At 40.3% G+C, this 22,912-nt stretch overlaps 1 protein-coding gene across 8 annotated transcripts in view; it reads right to left on the reverse strand.

Moving 5' to 3' along the window:
- The window catches only part of LOC138751570 (sodium bicarbonate cotransporter 3-like), a 277,417-nt gene that overhangs the window by 85,593 nt on the left and 168,912 nt on the right, over window positions 1-22,912 (reverse strand). For all 8 annotated transcript variants that reach the window (XM_069914014.1, XM_069914011.1, XM_069914018.1 and 5 more), the window contains 3 exons: window positions 20,015-20,172; window positions 5,537-5,624; window positions 1,246-1,392 (listed from right to left, as the gene is read on the reverse strand). In XM_069914014.1, coding sequence (XP_069770115.1) covers window positions 1,246-1,392; window positions 5,537-5,624; window positions 20,015-20,172 — 393 coding nt within the window. The remainder of the gene's footprint in view (window positions 1-1,245; window positions 1,393-5,536; window positions 5,625-20,014; window positions 20,173-22,912) is intronic.

Raw genomic sequence — 22,912 nt, forward strand, 5'->3', positions numbered from 1 at the left:
ATTTTAATTGGAGAAATTAGCAAGTAAGTTAATAGATGTAAAAACTGACAAGCTTCTTGACAAAAAGCCTGCATCCTTCGATTTTAAAAGAATCAGCCGCAGAAACAATGGCTGTTGCCGTCCAAAGCTCCCTAGAATTGGTCATTATTAACATGAAAAGAGGACTGATAAACTCAAAAGAGTCAGATTAAATGAGCGAATTTCAGGTTGGTAAACTGAAATTGCTGGCATACCAAAGCAACCACTAATGAGGCTTTGACTATTTACAGAGTGTAAATTTGGTAATGAAGCAAAGGCAGGCTGGAAAGCGGAAAGATTAAAAAGATTATAAAGAGCTATGGATTGTTTAAATTAATGATCTGGCAGGTGAAACATAATGTAGAGAAATTCAAGGTTATCAACTTTGACCATCAGACCACCACGTAAACGGAGACACAAAAAATACTCCCATACAGAAGGATCTACATGTCCTTTTACAGGAAATACAAAGTTACCAGGTGGTTACAGCAAGTAATTAGGAAAGCGAATACAGCACAGGCTTTTATGGCAAGAGGATTAGAGTAAAAAAGGTGCACAGGGCATTGGTAAGATCATGCTTGCAGTACTGCAGAGGTTTTGGTTTCTAGCTTCAAGAGAAATATGTTTTCATTGCATACAGTTTAGAGAAGGTTCAATTTGATTAACTTTGAGGAAGATGGAGTTGTGATCCAGAGAAAAAAAAATAATAGGATGAACGTATACTTATTAACGTTGAGGAAAATGAGAAGGGATCTTACACAAGAGTCTGAGGGGCATTTTAGGGGTAATTGTTGAGAGGTGTTCCCTGATAAGAGGATTTTTTTTTCACTACCAATAAACAGTAATTCTGCCTCATCAGTAGGAAAAAGAATATCGGGGCTGCATGTGATGTACGTACTCTGACAATAAATCTGAATCTGAAGAGGAATCTGGAATTCAGAATAAGGGATTCCATACTTAAAATAATGAAGGAGAAATTTCTCTTTCAAAAGGTCACAAAGCTTTGGTATTCTTTACCCTAGAGATACAAAGCATATACTCAAGGCTTGGATAAGATTTCAGATTCAACAACTACATGGATCGGACAGCAAAATGATGCTGAAATCAAGATGGCATCAGAATAGTCATGATCTTATTGAATGTGGAGGCAGCTCGATAGACTGAATAACTTAGGCTCTTTTGACAGTGAATAAAAATATATTTTCATGAGACCATAACGATTCTCACCTGAGAAGGAACACATTTTGGTGGTTCGATTCGTATTGAAGGATCCCACTCACCCGGTGGGAGTACAGTAACTTGATCTAAAAATTCATCTATTCCTGCCAGCAGGTCCGTACGATCCTTTGCTTTGTAGGCAACATCGTGAAAAATCTTTGTATATAAATAGATACAAACATATCTATTATTTGCTCCTGTTTTAAGTACAGACCCAATAAGGAAGATATTCTACATTCTTTCAACTGCAATTTGAAAGCTAATATGTCACTTTAATTATTAACATTTTCAAAGATTGTTTATGCATTTCAACTCTGATTATCCAAAATGGTCGGGACCGGACCTATAAACGCTTTTTTTTGGAGAACTTTTTTTTAAAAAGAGCCCAGTAGCAACAGCAAATCACTTGTAACGATGTTTAAACAGCAAACAACAAGGGAAGGCTTTTTAAGCATTAAAATAATGTTTATTCTCAACAAAAAAATGTTCCACCGCAGATCCCTGACACCTCCCCAACGAGGCGCTGCTCCTGCCAAGAGCCAGATGTCCTCGCTGCTGCCTAGGAGCACGAAATCCCCGCTCCTGTCCGGGAGCCTGATGTCCCCGCTGCTGCCCGGGAGGGCATTCTCCTTGACAATGCCGGGCCAAGGGATTCTTCCGACTGGTTGTGTCTGGGAGACAGTGGCAGACAGTTTGAGAAGGAGAGTTAGAGAGAAAAGTTAATAGAGGAAGGTAAAGAAAAAATGGAAAGAGAGGGGAGGGAGTTACCTGAAATGAAGACAATTGTCATTCTAATTTCACGTCGGGTGAATTTTTTTTTAACCTGTGAGGTCAGTTCAGCTCGAAAAAAATTTCAAATAACGGAGGATTTCTGATTTGTTTTGGATATCCCCATTGGTCTGAAATTTTAAAACTTTTTCGGATAAATGAGGATTTTGGAGGATCCGATTTTGGATAATCAGAGTTGAAATGTAGTTCAGCATACTTATTTTGGCTGAATAACAATGATACATGGTAATTATAATGGAATTTACTTACAAATTCAATTTACACATTTTCTAAATTAATTCAGATCTAATCACCATTCTTTTATAACCATATAACAATTATAGCACAGAAACAGCCCAGTTCAGCCCTTCTAGTCCATGCTGAACACCTTCTCCCACCTAGTCCCAATGACTTGCATGCGACCCATAACCTTCCATACCTCTCTCATCCATAAACTTATCCAACTTTTCCTTAAATATTAAAATCGAGTCCACATCTACCTCTTTGGCCAGTAGCTCATTCCACACTCCCACCACCCTCTGAGTGAAGAAATTCTCCCTCATATGTTCCCCTATATTTTTCCCCCTTCAATTTCAATCCATGTCCTCTTGTTTGAATCTCTCCCACTTTCAATGGAAAAAGCTTTTCCACATTTACTCTATCTGTCCCCATCATAATTTTAAAGACCTTAATTAAATTACCCCTCAATCTTCTACACTCCAGGGAATAAAGTCCCAGCCTGTTTAACCTTTCCCTGTAACTCAAACCCTGAAACCCAGACAATATTCTTGTAAATCTTCTCTGCACTCTCTCTATTTTGTTGATATCCTTCCTGTAATTTGGTGACCAATACTCCACACAATATTACAAATTCGGCCTTACCAATGCCTTATACAACTTCAACATGACATTCCAACTCCTGTACTCAATACTCTGATTTATGAAGGCCAACATACCAAATGCTTTCTTCACCACCCTATGTACCATAATTCCTAAATCCCCTTGTTCTACGGCACTCCTCAATTGTCCACCATTTAACATCTAGGACATTTGCTGATTATTCCTACCAAAATGTAGCACTTATCAGTATTATACTCCATCTGCCTTCCTTCAGCCCACTCTTCTAACTGCCTATATCCTCTGCAAGCTTTGGAAACCTTCCTCAAGACCACCAACCTTAATATCATCTGCATATTTACTAATGCAATTTACCACCCCATCATCCAGATCATTAATATATATGACAACAATGGGCCCAGTACCAATCTCTGAGGGCCTCCAATTTGACAAACAAATTTCTATCACCGGCATCTCCCATTCAACCATTGTTGAATCTAGTTCACTACTTCAACATTAATACCTAATGATTGAACTTTCCTAACCAACCTCTTATACGAAACTTTGTCAAAGTCCATACTACAGTCTATATAGACAACATCCATAGACTTCCCTTCGTCAACCTTCCTAAAAAACAATTCTATAAGATTGTTAAACATGATCTACTACGCACAAAACCATGTTGATTATTCCCAATCAGTCCCTGTCTATCCAAATAATTGTCCATTTCAACTCTAAGAAAATTCTCCATTAATTTGCCTACCACCGATGTCAGACTATAATCACCCAGTTTACTTTTAGAACCTTTTTTAAACAGTGGAACAACATGAACTACCCTTCTATCCTCCAACAACTCCCCCATGGCTAATGACATTTTAAATATTTCTGTCAGAGCCCCAAATATTTGTACACTAACCTCCCTCAGGGTCCTACTAGGGAAATTCTTGTCAGGACCTGGAGATTTATCCACCTTGATTCTCTTTAAAATAGCAGTACTACCTCCATATGAATCTATATATTTTCCATGACCTCACTACTAGTTTTCATTTTCTTTTTACTTCACCTGACTCACTATTCCTTTCCTTAGTGAATACTGAAGAAAAAAAAAATCATTTAAAATTTCCCCCATCTCTTCTGAGTCCTCACACAGCCTACCCCTCTGATCCTCAAGGGGCCCAATTTTATCTCTCACTATTCTTTTACTTTTTATGTACCTGTAGAAACACTTTGGATTTATTTTTACCTTGCCTGTAAAAGCAGCCTCATATCTCCCTTTAGCCTTTCTAATTTCTTTCTTAAGATTTGTTTGCACTCTTTATATCCAAGCACCTCATTTATTCCCTGATGTCTATACCTGTTGTACACATCCCTCTTCCTCTGAAACAAATTCCCAATATCCCTTGAAAACCAAGGCTTCTTATATTTTCTAACCTTTCCTTTAATTCTCACAGGGACATACTGACTCTGTACTCTCAAAATTTCCCCTTCGAATATCCTCCATTTATCTGTTGCATCCTTCGCAGAAAATAAATGATCCAAATCCACACCTTCTAAATCTTTTTTATCTCCTCGAAATTAGCCTTGTTCTAATCAAGAATGTCAACTTTAGGCCCAGCTCTATCCTTCTCCATAATTAACCTAAAACTAATAGTATTATGATCACTAGACCCAAAGTGTTCCCCAACACAAACCTCTGTCACCTGACCGATCTCATTTCCTAATAGGAGATCCAATTCTGCCCCCACTCTAGTCAGTTCTTCAATGTATTGATTTAGAAAACTTTCCTGTATACATTTGACAAACTCCAACCCATCCAACCCTTTTACAATATGGGCATCCAAAGTTAAAATTTCCTAGAATCACCACCTTATGTTTACTACACATATATGCTATCTCCTTACAAATTTTCTCCTCTAATTCCCTCTGTCCATTAAGGGGTCTATAATACACCCCCCATTATGTTTTCATGCCTTTCCCATTCCTCACTTCCAACCAAATAGCCTCACTGAAAGAGCCCTCCAATCTATCCTGACATAGCACTGCTGTAACAAGCAATGCGACTTCTCCACCTTTTATCCCCCCTGTTCTATCGTGTCTAGAGGATCAGAATTCTGGAACATTTAAGTGCCAATCATGCCCCTCCTGCAACCAAGTTTCACTGATGGCTACAATATCATAATTCCATGTGTCAATTCATGCTCTTAGCTCATCCACCTTACTTACCATATTCCTTGCATTGAAATATATACACTTGAGAGTATGTCCCCCACATTCATCCTTTGATTAACATCTATTTGTACTACCCCCTCTCCATCATTAATTTCAGCAATCTGATTCTTTTCTCCCTTCAAATCTAGTTGTCCTTTTACCCTATTCTCATTCTGGTCCCACCACCCCTCCTCCCCCCGCCAAACTAGTTTAAACCCTCTCCAACAGATCTAGCAAATGTGCCTGCCAGAATATTAGTCCAACTTCAGTTCAGGTGCAGCCTGTATTTTTTGTAGAAGTCAGAACTTCCCCAAAAGAGTTCCCAACGATCCACAAATCTGAACCCCTGTCCCCTGCACCAACTCTTTAACCAGGCATTCATTTTGTAGAAACATGTATTTTACAGATTGAGAATCAGTTTAAATGAAAAGTAATCAAAAGATTCCAAAGAGGTAGATCCACTTGGAAATACTGTACATAAACTTGCCTCATCTGTCATTAAGGTAGCAATTGATCTGCCAATCTCATGATATTGCTGTGCTTTGCCAGATGGTCCCAGCATAATAAACAAAAATCTGAAGAAAAGAAATTGGACATGATAAAATAAAATATTCCCACTTTCTATATCACAATAAATTGCATAAAATTGATTATTTAATAACAAGCCAAAAGTCAATTCTTAGTATTAATGCTTTTGCAGATGGTAGTGTGAATATTCAACACGAACAAAATAATTTCATAATTCCCTGACTACTTAGATTTATGGATCAATCACACTCCTAGATGTGAACTGTACTATTTATGAGCAATGTTAGGTATGAACACCTATTGTATTCAATGAATAAACAGTGATACATAGCAATGAAATAATTCAATGTAGATTGTTATTCCATGTATGAAAATAATTTGTTCTTGAAAAATGGGAAGAGGGCCAAAGAAAAGCTCTTCACAGGTAAACCTGCCATCAATGATGGTTGCTACAATTGATAGATACCAATCATCACTGGTTTGGGCCATTAGTCCAAATCAACATTAGGAAGAATTTCTCTTACCTCAACTCATCTTTCGTTAAATAACAGAATTCTTGCCCAGTGCATTCCTACTATCTTAAAGATTTGTAAATAATCAAATGTTTAACTTGGCCAACATAAATAGCTTAAGGTTTTAATGTGGGGCTTAGAATGCATGGTGTAGGCTCATCTCACATGGGATCCAGGGTGAGTTGGTCAATCGGATACACAACTGGCTTGATGTTAGGTCAGAGGATGGGAGTGGAGAATTGATATTCAGTTTGGAGGCTTGTGGCCAATGGTGTGCCATAATGATTGGTGCTGGGTCCACTGTGGTTTATCATCTATTCAATGACTTAGATGACAATGGAGTGAGCAAGATTAATAAGTTTTGGATGAATAAAATTAGGATGGTGAAAAAGATTATCTGAGATTACAACAGGATCTGAAATGAACTGAGAAAATGGGTCAAAGAATGGCAGATGGAAAATTAACTCTGACAAGTGTGAGGTGTTGCAGGACATGACATGCACAATAAATGGTAGGCCCTGGAGAGTGTTGTAGAATAAATAAATGGGAGTACAGCTGCATAATTCTTTGAAAGTGACAACACAGGGGGCAGGGTGGTGAAAAAGGTGCTTGCTTTCATTGATTGTTATAGGAACTGGGACATCATGATACTATTGTGCAAGACAGACATTTGTTAGATGACAACTGGAATGCCAGGCTATGCCTATGTTGGAGTTACATTAGGGGCATAAATAACACAAGAAATGGGAGCAAGAATAGGCCCTTTGGTCCGTCGAGCCTACTCTATCATTCAATATGGTCATGGTTGATCAGGCTGTGGACTCAGTTCCACTGATTTTCCTGTTACCCCAACCCCTACTTCCCCTATTATTCAAAAATCTAGCTTTCTGCATCTTAAACAGATTTATTGAAGCAGCCTCTATTGTTTCAACAGGCAAAGAATTCCATTGATTTATTGTTTCCTGAGAAAAACTGTTCTTCCTCATCTGAGTTTTAAATGGCACCACAGTAGTTGACCTCATCAGCAATAACACTGAGTTACACTACAGAGAAGAGGTAGAAAATCTTGTGAAATGGTGCGACAGTCATTGTGGACAAAACAAAGGAGATGATCGTGGATTTCAAGAGGGCCAGGAATGACCACTCTCCATGACACATCAACAACTCTGTAGTTGAGAGAGTGGAGAGCACTAAGTTCCTTGGAATTAATTTAACTAGTGACCTCCATGGACACTCAACATCTATCTTCACACTTGTCAGGAAAGCGCAACTGTGACTTCACTTCCTGGGAAGAATAAAGCGGGCAAGGCTACTGGCCACCATTATGTCAACCTTTTATAGGAGCTCTACTGAGAGCGCCCAAGCCAGCTGCATACATTGTGGTATGGTTGCTGCAGAGAAAAGGATCAGAAGTCAATCCATAGGACTGTAAGAGTGAAAGAGAGGACTGCTAGACCCCCTCCCATCGACATGATCTACTGGGATCATCGTCTGAAGAGGGCGCGCAAAATCATTGAGGACCCCTTCCACCTTGCAAACAGTATCTATTCAGTGGAGATACAGAAGCCAGCTCCACTAGGCTGAGGAACAGCTTCTTCCCACAGGCAGTGAGAATGCTGAACAATCAAAGGAACTGTTCACACTAACCATCCTCCAAGACTCTCATATTTAGAAAGCAATATTTATTTATTTATCTGCATGTTTTGCAATGATAACCAGAGAATGCTGTTTGGTCAGGTTGCACATGTGCAATCAGATGACAATAAACTCGACTTGAAATGTACTTCCCTGAAGCTTGAGGTTCTCCCTTAATTCTAGTCACACCTGTCAGCAGAAACAACTCCCTGCTTCCATCTTACCTACTCCTTTTATAAATTTTGTAAAAGATCCTCTCAACTCCATGAGTATAGCCCCAGGCTACTGAACATCTCATAATCTAGCCTCATCTCTTCTGGAATCCACCTGGTGAAGCTCTTCGGCACCACCTCCAAAGTCAGTCTTACTTTCTCAAGTAAGGAGACAAAATTGCACACAATACTACGAGTGAGGCCTCACCAGCACCCTACACAATTGCAGCAGGACCACCATACTCTCAAATTCAATCCCTCTAGCAATGAAGGCCAACCTCCCATTTGGCTTCATGATTATATGCTGCCCCTGCAAAATAACACTGTAATTCCAGTAAAGGCAATGCCGAGTCTCTTTGCACAACAGCATGCTGCAATTTCACCTTTTAAATATAGTCTGATTCACTTCTAAAATTCTAACATCTACTAATGATGCAATTCAAATGCCAGACCCTTGCTAACTCACAACCTATCTATTATCGTTCTACAGACTCTGTGTTATTTACACAATTTGCCTTTCCACTCAATTTCGTGTCATCAGCAAAGCGAGAAAATGCTACTCTTGGTCCCCTCCTCCAAATTACAATACAGTATACATATTGCGAAGAATTGTAGGCATTGTGATATTCCATTAACCACTGATTGCCAACCAGATTAATACCCATTTAACCCAGATGTCTATTTCTTCCTTAATAATAGTTTCAAACATTTGCCCAACTACCAATTATAAGCTCTTTTTTTCCCCCCCAACTCTTTTTCTTAAACAGTAGACTTCCAATCCACTGGGACCTACGCAGAGACTAGAAAATTTTGGTTAATTATCACAAATGTATTAGCTATAACTTCTGTCATTTCTTTCAGTACCCTGGATACAGTCCAACAGGACCAAGGGACTTGTCTATCTTTAGGCTCACTAATTTGCCTAGCACTATCTCTTTAGTGCGAGCAATTGTTTTGAGGTCTTCACCTCCCTTTGCCACATTAACATCAATCTTCTCCACTTCGAAGATTGGCAAAAAGTACCTGTTTAAGTCCTCAGTCATTTCTATATTCCATATTATTAATTACACCTTCAAATCTTCTAAAGGGCCTATGGTTACTTCAGCCAATCTTTTCCGCTTTATATGTTTATAAAAAAACTTTTACTCTCTATTTTTATATCCTGTGTTTGTTGGCTTTCATAATCTTTCATATTTCAAATGAAATGCTTTCATTTTTTTCTTGCTTCCCTAACCTAATTTCCTACTACTTTTGGCCACTTTGTATAATTAGCTTTTAATTTGTTTCCTTTATTTCTTTAGTTATCCACAGCTCTCTATCTCTACCCTACTGTCTTATTTTCACCTGGCATATACTTTTGTTAAGCACTGTGAAAAATCCTCCACTCTTCATCAGCTGTGATCCCAGTCTATTTAGCCAACTTCTTTATTTCATTGTCAAACCATGTTTTGGTTTTGTTTAACCATAAGGCGCTGGTTTTAGATCTTGCTCTTCATCTGTATTAGAAGTGCAATCATATTGTGATCACTCTTCATGAGAGGATCACTAATTTTATGTGGCTCATTACACATGAAATAGCATGCTCTCTTGTAGGTATTGTAAAATGCTGTTCAAGAAAACTATTGTGGATGCATTCTATGAATTCATCCTCAAGGTTGCCTCAACTGACTAGATTTGACCAATCAATATGTAAATTAACAACTGCAGTTCCATTTTTACATGCGTCAGTTATTTCTTTGCTTTTTTCCTATGCCATGATTTCCCAGAGGACGGTGGAGAAGTTCTCTTTGATGGGACTCAAGACATACTCTGTCATTGGATCCTGGACTTCTTAACAGAAAGACCAGGGTTTATCCGGATCAGTAGCAGAACGTTGAGCACAGTCATGCTGAGTACTGGCGCACCTCAGGGCTGTATGCTCAGCCTGCCCTATTCACACTACTGACCCATGACTGCATTGCGAGATCCAGCTCCAACAGTGTCATCAAATTTGCAGATGTCAAAACAGGAACAACGAGTCGCATTACAGAGGTGGAGAGTAGCTACCTGAGTCTCAAAGTGGACAAGATAAAGGAGATGATCATGGACTTCAGGAAAACCAGGAACAACCACTTTCCACTACACATTAACAATTCTGTAGTAGAGAGTGGAGAGCACCAACTTGTGACCTATTGTGGACACTCAACATCTCCTCACTTGTCAAGAAGGCGCAACAGCGACTGTACTTCCTAAGAGAACTAAAGCGGGCAAGGCTATCAGCCACCATGATGTCAACCTTCTATAGCAGTTCTATCAAGAGCGTCCTGACCAATTGCATCACAGTGTGGTACAGTTGCTGCAGAGAAATGGTTTGGAGGTCAATCCACAGAACCATAAGAGTGGCAGAGAGGATCACTAGAGTCTCTCTCCCCTTATTTTTTGTGATCTTCTGAAATTGTTGTCTGAAGAGAACATGCAAAATCATTGAGGACCCCTTCCATCCTGCACAGGGTATCTGTCAGCTGCTCCCATCAGGGAAGAGATACAAGAGTATCAGAGCCAGCACTGCCAGGCTGAGGAACAGTTTCTTCCAAAGGGCAGTGAAAATACTGAACAACCAAAGGAACTAATCGTCTCAGACTCTCTCATGTACAAAACAATCTCTAGTTATCTATCTATTTATTTAGATGAATATGCATCTTTGTGTGCCTGCATGTTTTGCACCAAGAATGCTGTTTTGTTGGGTTGTACTTGTACAATCAGATGACCTTAAACTTGACTAATCTTATTAAGTCACCCATTATCAAATGCTACCAATGATTTTTTTCCCCTTTACTATTCCTAATCTCTACGCATATTGATGCAACATTTTGCTCCTCTGAGCCCATGTCATTTGTCATTATCAGATCTCATCCTTATTTAAGAGCACTACCCTACCTCTTTTATCTGCCTGCCCTCCCTTCTGAAACTTGATAGCACTGGATATTAATTCCCAGTCATCTCCTCTCTGCAACCAAATATCTGTAATGGACTGAATCAAACCAATTTTACTGATTTGTACCATAAATTTAATGTAGTTTTAAATGCAACTGATATTGAGACCACCATGACCACCAGCCCCCCCACATCTCCATCAGGCACACTGAACTCAAAACGGTCAACCAGTTTACCTACCTCGGCTGCACCATTTCATCTGATGCAAGGATCGACAAAGAGATAGACAACAGATTTGCAAAGACAAATAGAGCCTTTGGAAGACTACACAAAAGAGTCTGGAAAAATAACCAACTGAAGAAACACACAAAGATCAGCGTGTACAGAGCCGTTGTTATACCCACGCTCCTGTTTGGCTCCGAATCATGGGTCCACTACCGGCATCACCTACGGCTCCTAGAATGCTTCCATCAGCGCTGTCTCTGCTCCATCCTCAATATTCATTGGAATGACTTCATCTCCAACATCGAAATACTCGAGCTGGCAGAGTCCGCAAGCATCGAATCCATGCTGCTGAAGACCCAACTGCGGTGGGTGGGCCACGTCTCCAGAATGGAGGATCATCGCCTTCCCAAGATCGTGTTCTATGGTGAGCTCTCCACTGGCCACCGAGACAGAGGTGCACCAAAGAAGAGGTACAAGGACTGTTTAAAGAAATCTCTTGGTGCCTGCCACATTGGCCACCGCCAGTGGGCTGATATCGCCTCCAACCATTGTAAGGTAAAACATCATGAGATGGGAATGTGTAAGGAGTTACCCTGTACAGGGCTGTAACAAGAAGGGGAGGTGTCCTTGTACTCCTGTTAGGTAAAACATCATGAGATGGGAATGTGCAGGGCTGTAACAAGATGTGAATGCATCCTTGTACTTACAAGATAAGAAAGACATTGATGGATTGAGAGGCAGGAAGCTAGCAGGGAAAGGATAGCAACAGTTTTAGTCATTGGACAAGTAATGATATGATGATGTTCTAAGCATGTATCCAAGGGTATAAAAAATCACCATTTTGCTGATAACGGCAGAATGCATTCTCCGACTAACATGGTTAGTCGCAAGTGTTACAATCCGGTAATAAAGAACAAAGAACCCTGATTTCGACTCAGCCTGGTGTTTGTCTCACTCATTCATGAACAAAGCAGACCTAACACCGTGCATCTTGGCGCCTCACAGTTCGGCGGTCAGCAACCTCCTTTGAAGAAGACCGCAGAGCCCATCTCACTGACAAAAGACAAAGGAGGAAAAACCCAACACCCAACCCCAACCAACTAATTTTCCCTTGCAACCGCTGCAACCGTGCCTGCCTATCCCACATCGGACTTGTTAGTCACCAACGAGCCTGCAGCAGACGTGGACATACCCCTCCATAAATCTTCGTCCGCGAAGGCAAGCCAAAGGAAAGGATATTGAGATAAAGTGCCCTTGCATGTATTAACTTTTTAAGAAGCTAGTTGTAATATGGCCCTTTTTATCTTTTGCATTTGATTTTCCTACCCTCCAATTTTATTTTTCCTTCTTCCATATTTTGCTTCGGTCTCTATTTTACTTCCCTCTGTTTCTCCACATGGATTCCCATTCCCCTTAGTTTAAACCCTCATGAACAGCACTTGCAAACACCCCCCAGGACACAGGATTTTGATCCTGACCAGAATTGGACCATCCATTATATACTGGTACCACTTCCTCTGGAGCTTGTCCGATGACCCAGGATTCTGAATCCCTCTCTCTTGTTTCACTCCTCAGGCCATACATTCATCCAATCTATTCTATTACGTCTACTCTGGTAGCAGTCCTGAAATAATCATTTCTCCAGAGCAGTGAACCTAAAACTAGAGTGTACAGGTTTAAGGTGAGATGGAGAAAGGGGAACTGAAAGGCATCTTTTTCATAGATGCTAATAGAGTCATGGAATGATCTTAGGGTGGCCATTCCAAAAGAAGGACATATTCATAGGTTAAGTTGTTTTTGTTATATGGTTTAAATTTTATCCCAAAAAAACTTTTTTTTTAAACACATATGATATGACCATATACTTCTTTTAGGAAATGGCCACCCTAAATGATCTGCCAGAGGAAGTGATAGAGGCAGGTACAATTGTTACAATCAAAACTGGAAACTGGTGCCTTTCCACTGACTGGACCATAGCCTCCACCTCAAGGTTAGTGAAAACAAACTTAATTAGTTAGCACATTAATGTTTGAAATATTCAAAAATTGCATGATATTCTAAAAAATCTCCAAGGACACCCATAATTACATACCCCAATATCATCACAAATCCTTTTCTTTGCATCCAATGGCAAGGAGTGCAGCCCATTACAACCTTCAAAGTGAGGGTAAACACTCTAGATGGCTGCGATGCTTCATTACCAGATGAATTTAACACCTTCTATGCCCACTTTGAGAAGAAGAATCCCTGAAAAGGCTGAGGACCCTATAATATCTGCCTCTGAGGGCAACATCAGAAAAATAATTCAAGAGGGTGAACCCTCACAAGGCGACAGGCCCTGATGGCATACCTCCAACTAGCTGGAGTGTCCATGAACATTTTCAACCTACCATTGCTGCAGTTAGAAGTTCCCACCTGCTTCAAAAGGGCATCAATCTTCCCGGTACCCAGAAAGAGTAGTTTGAGCTGCCTCAATGACTACCACCCAATAGCACTAATTTCTACTGTGATGAAATGCTTTGAAAGGCTGGTCACGGCCAGAATCAAAATGTACCCAAGCAAACATCTGGACCCAATGCAATTCACCTATCGTCACAATCGCTCCACAGCAGATGCAATATCACTGGTTCTCCACTTAGGTCTGGATCACCTCGAAAACAGCAATTCATACATTCAGCTGCTCTTCATCGATGACAGCTTGGCCTTCAATACCAACATTCCCTCAGTGCTGGTCAAAATGCTACAAATTCTATGGCTCTGCACCCTCCCTCTGCAACTGGATCCTTAACTTTCTCATCAGAAGACCACAGTCAGTACAAATTGGAAACTACATCTCCTCATCACTGATTATAAACACAGGCACACCCCAAGGATGCATGCTTAGCCCACTGCTCTACTCATTATAGACCCATGACTTTGTAGCCAGGCACAATTCCAATGCTATCTACAAGTTTGCCAATGACACCACAGTGGTCGGCAGAATCACAAACAGCAATGAGGAAGTGAACAGGGAAGAGATAGATCAGCTCATTGAATGGAGCAACGACAACAACCTTGCACTCAATTTTAAGAAGTCCAAGAAAATGATTGTGAACTTCAGAAAGAAGCCAGTAGAATGAGACCCAGTCCTCATTGAAGTCCCAGTATGGAGAGGGTCAAGAAATTCAAATTCCTGGGAGTCAACATCAACGAGAATCTGTCCTGGAGCCTCCATGTTGATGCAATCACAGCGAAGGCTCAACAGCAGCTATACTTTGTGAGGTGTCTGAGGAGATTTAGTATGTCACCGAAAATTCTCAATAACTTCTACAGGTGTACTGCGCAGAGCATTCTGGCTGGTTGCATCACTGCCTGGTATGGAGGCACCAGCTCTCAGGACAAGAATAAACTCCAGAGTTGTTAACTTGGCCTGCAACATCACAGGCACCAGACTTCATCAATCGAGGACATCTACATGATCTACATCTACATTAAGCGGTGTCTTAAAAAAGCAGCCTCTATCCTCAAAGTCTCCCACCACCCAGGCCATGCCCTCTTCACTCTGCTACGTTCAATAAAAAGGTGCAGGAGCCTAAAGATGACCACTCAACAGCAAAAAGTCAGCTTTTTCCCCGCTGCCATCAGATTCCTGAATAATCAATGAACCAAAGACACTGCCTTACTTTTCATGCTCTACTATTTTTTTTAAATTTATAGTAATGTTGCAAGATGGTTATAATATGAACGTTTGCATTATGATGCTGCCACAAAACACCAAATTTCATGACTTGTTCATGACAATAAATTCTGATTCTGAAAAATAGATCAAGACTTACAAAATAATGCAACAATTTTAACAGGAGAGGCAGCTGAAAGCTTTGCCGAAGAAATGGATTTTAAATAACAATTTAGAGAAACAACATTTGTGATAGTGCAAAAGAATAAAATGTACCAAAGACCAAAATCGAAGGTATTTTTAAAGTTCAATTTCCATTGGATCCATCAGTATTTTGTTAGGTAATATTAAAAAGTTGAGTTTGGAATTGAGATTAACTAGATTTCAAATTGCATTTTGGAGACTAGCATTGGCTATAGAAAAAAAATGGTTAGCGATTACTTGGAAAAATGAAACTGATTTGAATTTACATAGATGGCATACAGAATTGAGATCTATTTTTTTTCCAGAATCCAAATCAGAATTTATTGTCCTGAACATGTCACAAAATTCCTTGTTTTGCAACAGCATCACAGCAAACAATTTTATAAACCACATTTCAAAGTAAATAAAATAATGCAAGAAACCAAAGACAGTGTCTTTGGTTCATTGTTCATTCAGGAATCCAATGGCAGTGGGGAAGAAGCCGTCCCTGCCCTGCTGAGTGCTCGACCTCAGGCTCCCGTAACTTTCTCCCGATGGCAGCAGAGAGAAGAGTGCCCGGCCCGGGCGGTGGGGGTCCCCGAGGATAGAGGCTGCTTTAAGACAACCCCTCAGTAGACGTCCTCAATGGAGTGGTCCGGTGCCCGTGATGTCGCAGGCCAAGTTAACAACCCTCTGGAGTTTTTTTTCTGTCCTTGAGCATAGGCACCTCCGCACCAGACAGCGACGCAACTGGCCAGAACGCTCTCCATGGTATTCCCGCAGAAGTTTGAGCCCAAAGTTTTGAATGACCATTTCTATCCATGAATATTGTTTGATCTGCTGTGTTCCTCTAACAATTTTTGTCCAGTCAACATTTTATGTTGGGACCCTGTACCAGGCTAAAGTTAGAAGGGAGATATGAAGTATATAAAAAGGGGAGGGCTGGGGAGGGACTGTAGGGTAATAGAGGTAAGAAGGTGGTGGAAAGGTGAAGGGATCACTGAGAAGGGGAAGAAGGATGGAGAGAAAAATGAGAATGGGAAACAGTGGAACCAGGTGAATGTTTGCTGAAAATGAGAAAATTCAGAGTTCATGCATTGGATTTAAGGCAGATTTAAGGCTGTTCCTCAATTTTACTCTTGCCCTCTTTCCCCCCACCCCCCTCAGAAATGAATGAGGCCAAAGAAACTGGGATTGGTGAGGAGAATTAAAGTGGTTGGCAATTCTAGTTTGGTGGGATTTAGTGGAGCAGGTCTCTGGGTATATTCTGCTCAGTTGAAAGAACAAAAAAAAATTCTATAAAGAAAGGGCATGTTTTCATTTTGTAGGCTGAAGTATTGATTTTTTTTTAAATGGACATGATACATTTGTAATTACAGTATGCTACTTTCAGTATTTTATTGCATGCATTTTGTTACAATGTCAGCAACAATTTATGAAAATTGCAGATGCTGCAACTAAAAATTGCAGCAGAGAATTTAGGATTTGTTTTGCATTGGTAATTGATTTGAAGGGTTATAACTACATAGTCAACAGACTTCAAATTACTTGTCTAATCCAAGGGAATAGGCAAATCAATGGGTTAAATTGATAGTTTTGGGTGCTCTGTTGCAAATTTTGAATGATTAATCTTTCACAACAAAGTTTGTTCACAAGATTGATGTTAATGATCAAGAAGGTATGTGTTACACACTTCAGGAATTGACAAATTGTGTGTGTGTGTGTGTAACAAATTTTATGCCTGTTTACAAAATTTTTCCCAATGAACTGGACAATAAACAAGGGAAGAAATGCCTCAAGTGACTGATATCGCACATCATTTTTGCACCTCACTTCTTCCCATTGTTCAATAAACCACAGTTCTGCAGAAAGATTGCAAGTAGAAACACATCTCAATGCTCACAGCTCATAAAGGAAAGTTTTGAAACTTTGTGGCAGACACAAAGCAGAGGAGAGAGAAATAAAGTTAGAAAAAAAGGCCAACATTCTTCAGTTTTGTGCTGCCTAAAGAAATCTCTTGGTGCCTGCCACATTGACCACCGCCAGTGGGCTGATATCGCCTCAAACCGTGCATCTTGGCGCCTCACAGTTAGTGGAGAATGGTGTATGGTTTGGCGAAGGGAAATACCTAAAAGTACAGAAAGATGACCAACATTTGCAACAATGATTTTAAAGTTTTCTTTAGCTTGATTTCCTTTTCTCCACACACACACACACACACACACACACACACACACACACACACACACACACACACACAGAATTGAGATCTTAATTCCATTGGAAAAAATAACATAATTTACGTGATAATTTTTTTTTTAAATCGGAAAATTTGGAGCCCTTGTTTGGACTATATGGGTTCAAAATTTTGAATTTTCCGGCCATGCTGTGGTGGTGTTACTCTAATCCATGGTAGTTAATTATATTATTGTGGTTTATATCTCCTTTCTTTCTTTTCTTCTTTTTCTCTTTTTGGGTTTAGGTTAGTTAGTTAGGAGAGATTTAGGGGAAGGGGCATTGGGGGAGGGTTTGAATAGGGAGAGGGTGGGTAGGAGGGGGTATTGTTTTTTCATATATATATATATATATATATATTCACACATTCTTTCTTTTGCTTGGCTTCACGGACGAAGATTTATGGAGGGGTAATGTCCACGTCAGCTGCAGGCTCGTTTGTGGCTGACAAATCCGATGCAGGACAGGCAGACACCGTTGCAGCGGTTGCAAGGGAAAATTGGTTGGTTGGGGTTGGGTGTTGGGTTTTTCCTCTTTTGTCTTTTGTCAGTGAGGTGGGCTCTGCGGTCTTCTTCAAAGGAGGTTGCTGCCCGCTGAACTGTGAGGCGCCAAGATGCACGGTTTGAGGCGATATCAGCCCACTGGCGGTGGTCAATGTGGCAGTGTTAGGTCTGCTTTGTTCATGAATGAGTGAGACAAACACCAGGCTGAGTCGAAATCAGGGTTCTTTGTTCTTTATTACCGGATTGTAACACTTGCGACTAACGATGTTAGCCGGAGAATGCATTCTGCCGTTATCAGCAAAATGGTGATTTTTTATACCCTTGGATACATGCTTAGAACATCATCATATCATTACTTGTCCAATGACTGAAACTGTTGCTATCCTTTCCCTGCTAGCTTCCTGCCTCTCAATCCATCAATGTCTCTCTTATCTTGTAAGTACAAGGATGCATTCTGTTACTCCTTAGTACTGGGTGACTCCTTCTCCGGTCCCATCTCATGATGTTTTACCTAACAGGAGTACAAGGACACCTCCCCTTCTTGTTACTGCCCTGTACAGGGTAACTCCCTACACATTCCCATCTCATGATGTTTTACCTTACAGCAGGCACCAAGAGATTTCTTTAGGCAGTCCTTGTACCTCTTCTTTGGTGCACCTCTGTCTCGGTGGCCAGTGGAGAGCTCGCCATATAACACGATCTTGGGAAGGCGATGGTCCTCCATTCTGGAGACGTGACCTACCCGGCGCAGTTTGATCTTCAGCAGCGTGGATTTGATGCTGTCGGCCTCTGCCATCCGAGTACTTTGATGTTGGAGATGAAGTCGCTCCAATGAATGTTGAGGATGGAGCGGAGACAACGCTGGTGGAAGCGTTCTAGGAGCCGTAGGTGATGCCGGTAAAGGATCCATGATTCGGAGCCGAACAGGAGTATGGGTATGACAACGGCTCTGTATACGCTAATCTTTGTGAGGTTTTTCAGTTGGTTGTTTTTCCAGACTCTTTTGTGTAGTCTTCCAAAGGCGCTATTTGACTTGGCGAGTCTGTTGTCTATCTTTTTGTCTATCCTTGCATCCGATAAAATGGTGCAGCCGAGATAGGTAAACTGGTTGACCGTTTTGAGTTCAGTGTGCCCGATGAGATGTGGGGGGGCTGGCAGTCATGGTGGGGAGCTGGCTGATGGAGGACCTCAATTTTCTTCAGGCTGACTTCCAGGCCAAACATTTTGGCAGTTTCCGCAAAACAGGGCTTTGGCAAATACTAGAGCGCCTCGGATGCCCCCCAAAGTTCCTCAACATGGTTATCCAACTGCACGAAAACCAACAAGGTCAGGTCAGATACAGCAATGAGCTCTCTGAACCCTTCTCCATTAACAATGGCGTGAAGCAAGGCTGCGTTCTCACACCAACCCTCTTTTCAATCTTCTTCAGCATGATGCTGAAACAAGCCATGAAAGACCTCAACCATGAAGACACTGTTTACATCCGGTACCGCACGGATGGCAATCTCTTCAATCTGAGGCGCCTGCAAGCTCACACCAAGACACAAGAACAACTATATATATAGATAGATAGATATATATATCTATATATATATATAGATATACATCTATATATAGATAGATATCTATCTATCCATATATAGATAGATATATATATACATATATCTATATATATCTATCTATATATAGATATATATAAATATATACCATGTATTATTTGCTTTTCTTATTGTATGTATCATGGTTTTAATATTTTAAATAAAATATTCAAAGACCAAAGTCAAAGGGATACAGAAAATGGATGGGGATAGGGTTGAAGGAAGTTCGATGTAATCCTTGAAGGAAATTGAGAAAAGGATTGCACTGCAAATCAAAAACTGTGGAAAAAAGCCTCTTCCCAAGTTACTGATCATGTGTTAACAGGGTAGGATATGTAAGAGAAAGTTTATCTAACATGATGATTATAAAGAAAATAACATAGTAACTCATGCTAGACTGAATATGGTGCAAGCAATCAAAAAGAACTTAGTGAAGCAATCAAAGGGATAGGAGAGTGGTTAATAGTGTGTCAATATGCACATGGATGCATGCCCTTAGTTTGTAAATAATTATGAATATGATAGAGAAACAAATGGAACGTCAAAAGACTGCTGGGCGATTGTAATGGTAAAGTAACAGAAAGAATGGCATTGTAGAGATGTTACAATAATGCAAGTAAAAGTAGAAAAGGCATAAGCAATCCCATTAAACTGACATTTGAAGAGGTCAACGTAGATAATAATATTGCAGAATAGTAGAGTGCATCATATATACAGTAACTTTACATAATCATCAACTTTCTATCATCTTTTGTATTAGTTTCACCTGGTTGGAATAGGAACTTCTGTGAGCCCTGTCAGAAGAATAGCAGGAGACAAACGAATAAAGGCTATTATGGGTCTCTCAAGGAAGTCCACCTCGCCTACCAAGACGTTGGAAGCCTCAGCGCCCGCGGGTATCTTTTTCATGAAGTTCATGTCCACCTGCAAACAAATGTGGAGGGGATAAGATATGATCCTCAGCATTTCAAATTACTTATAAAACACAAAAAACAACTATTTCCTTAATGTGAAAGAAGATGGAGTTGAGCAAAAATTTGTTTGACTTTGAATTCTTTTGTTTTCCCTCATCACATTTTTTAAAAATGGAAATAAGTTTTTTTATTTGCTCAATACAAGTCACAGGTGGTGAATTTGTGCTTCACTGAAATGCAAGGTACCCAAGGATATGATGGGAACAGAAGTCTCGACCAGACCATTTTAAAGTTAAATCTCATTTTCAAAATTTAAATAGATTAAATTAAGCATCTCTTTGAAGTCCCCCCTTAATCTGCTTTGATTTATTTTTAAATGGGAAACCAGATTTACAATTAAAAGTAATTTTATAACTGTTGTTAACTTCCAAATATCTGTCAACAAACATTGCTCATCAACTGCTTCAAATTCAATATCCACACTAACTCAAAACAACTAAATATAACTAAATAACCAACTGCACATTTATTTATGCTGATATATAATAACCATCACCATACAAACTGAAGATTTGACACAGGTCAATATATTAAAAACACACACGGGACAAAACAATGAACATGACAGCAGTACACAAGAAGCCATGGAACTAAAAACTTACTGTAGGCCTCTTGCTTCTTATACCAAGCGTGACACAACTACAGTGCCAGGACTCAAACTCCAGTCCAACCAGGAGTCAAGGAAGGCACATTTAAAATCAAAAGGCCAAGGAAAGGCAAAAAGAAAAAGGGAAAAACAAGTAAAAAGTCATAATAGAGATGCAGGCATCAAAATACCTGCTTCAAATTGAAGGCTAAATAATCTAAAAGGGGAAAAAAAATCAATTTGCATGAACTACAATTAACAAAGAAAGTTTAAACTCAGAAATCAAACAAATTACAACAATTTCAAGAGAAATCTAGATCAAACTGACAAAGAGAACATAATTCGTATAATTAACTACAATTAAGGCATTGCACTACAAAGTCCACAGCCAATTTTAATTTTTTGGATTGAACATAACTTGAAAATTCCTAAGTTGTTTAGAAGCTACTTTTGATTTTCATTTGCTATGTGAGCAAAAAATAAATGGTGTAAGCCAGCTCTCTATAATTATCCCTAGCCAGAGTGTGCATGAGTGGTACAGTTTAAGAAGCTGAGAGGTATAAGCGGACCAGCCACCACGGAAGCAGCTATTGTGCTAGTGGGCCAGTGTTAGAGTGGTGAATTCAGGCTTTGGTGATCAGAGCCAGAGACTAAGGTAAGACTCTGGTGAAATTCTATTTTGATTTATTCTTTTGACCTTATACAATTGCCATGGTAGAAGAGTCAGAACGTTAGTGGAGTGTTCACCTTGTGATATGTGGGAATTCTGCGGGGCTTGCCATCTACCTGATAGATACATCTGCATGAGTTGTATCAAGCTGCAGCCCATGACAGACTGTGTTAGAGAACTGGAGCTCCAACTTGCTCTGGAAAATGAGGAAATTATAAATGAGAGCTAAAGGAGGTAGTCACACCAAAGCTGCAGGAAGCAAAACCAAGCAGATAGGAAGTGCATGGTACCCCTGTGGCCGTTGTCCTCAATAAGTCTACCGCTTTGGATACCATTGGGTGGGAGTGAGCTACCAGGGCAAAGCTGCCGTGACTAGGTCTCTGGTACTGAGCCTAGCTCTGTGGCTCAGAAGGGAAAGATGCAGAAAAGGAGAGCAATAGTGATTGGGGATACAATAATTAAGAGGGACAGGCACGAGATTCTATGGACACAAAAGAGATACCAAGATGATCTGTTGCTTCCAGATACCAGGATCAGGGATATCTCACATTGGGTCTACAGCATCCAGAAAAGGGAGAAGAAGCAGCCTGAAGTTATGGTACACATTGGTATCAATGTCATAGGTAGGAATAAGGATGAGGTGATGAAGAGAGAATACAGAGTACTAAAAGACAGGATCTCAAGGATTGTTATCTCAGGACTGCTGACTGCACCATCCATCAATTATGTTTTTTATATAGCCCTTTTGTTCCAGAACATTTATTCTTTTTAAATGGAACACCTGCTGAATAGAGGCCTGTGACTAGTGGTGTGCCTCAGGGATCTGTGCCGGGACCATTATTAAATCATCTATATCAATGTTCTGGATGATAATGTGGTAAATTGCATCAGCAAGTTTGCAGGTGACACGAATAAGCTTTTTACACAGCCCTTTCGTTCCAGGACATTTACTCCTTTTTAACGGAATGCCTACTGTCTAAAAAGCAACAAGACGGAATTTTGGGGGGGGGGGGGGTGGGGGGTGAAGATGGGTGGTCATTCTGGTCCCAGAATTTTTCTGGCAGCAGACCTAGTAACAGTCCCTGAATGCCAGCTGTGTTAAAGGCACTTCTGGCATTCCGGGACCAATTTGGGTAAGGATGAGTATGTGAACCATAATTTTTTTTAGTACTTTTGGGTAAGCATTAAAAATTTGGACAAACCATGCAAGTAGGACAACAGAAAATTTTTAAAAAATAATAATACTGCTGCCCTGCTCTCTCCAGGCGGCCCACTGTCCCGCTCTGTCCCAGTGGCCCGCTGCCTGCTCTTTGTTGCTGTGGGTCGCTCATGGAGAGGGGTGAGGGCAATCACAAAGTGTGGCTAGATCCAGAACCAACTTGGCAAGGTATCATTCCCAGTACATCAGTGATTTGACACTAGGTCTGCCAGATT

The sequence above is a fragment of the Narcine bancroftii genome, chromosome 1 (assembly GCF_036971445.1).
Source record: "Narcine bancroftii isolate sNarBan1 chromosome 1, sNarBan1.hap1, whole genome shotgun sequence".
NCBI classification, from domain to species: domain Eukaryota; kingdom Metazoa; phylum Chordata; class Chondrichthyes; order Torpediniformes; family Narcinidae; genus Narcine; species Narcine bancroftii.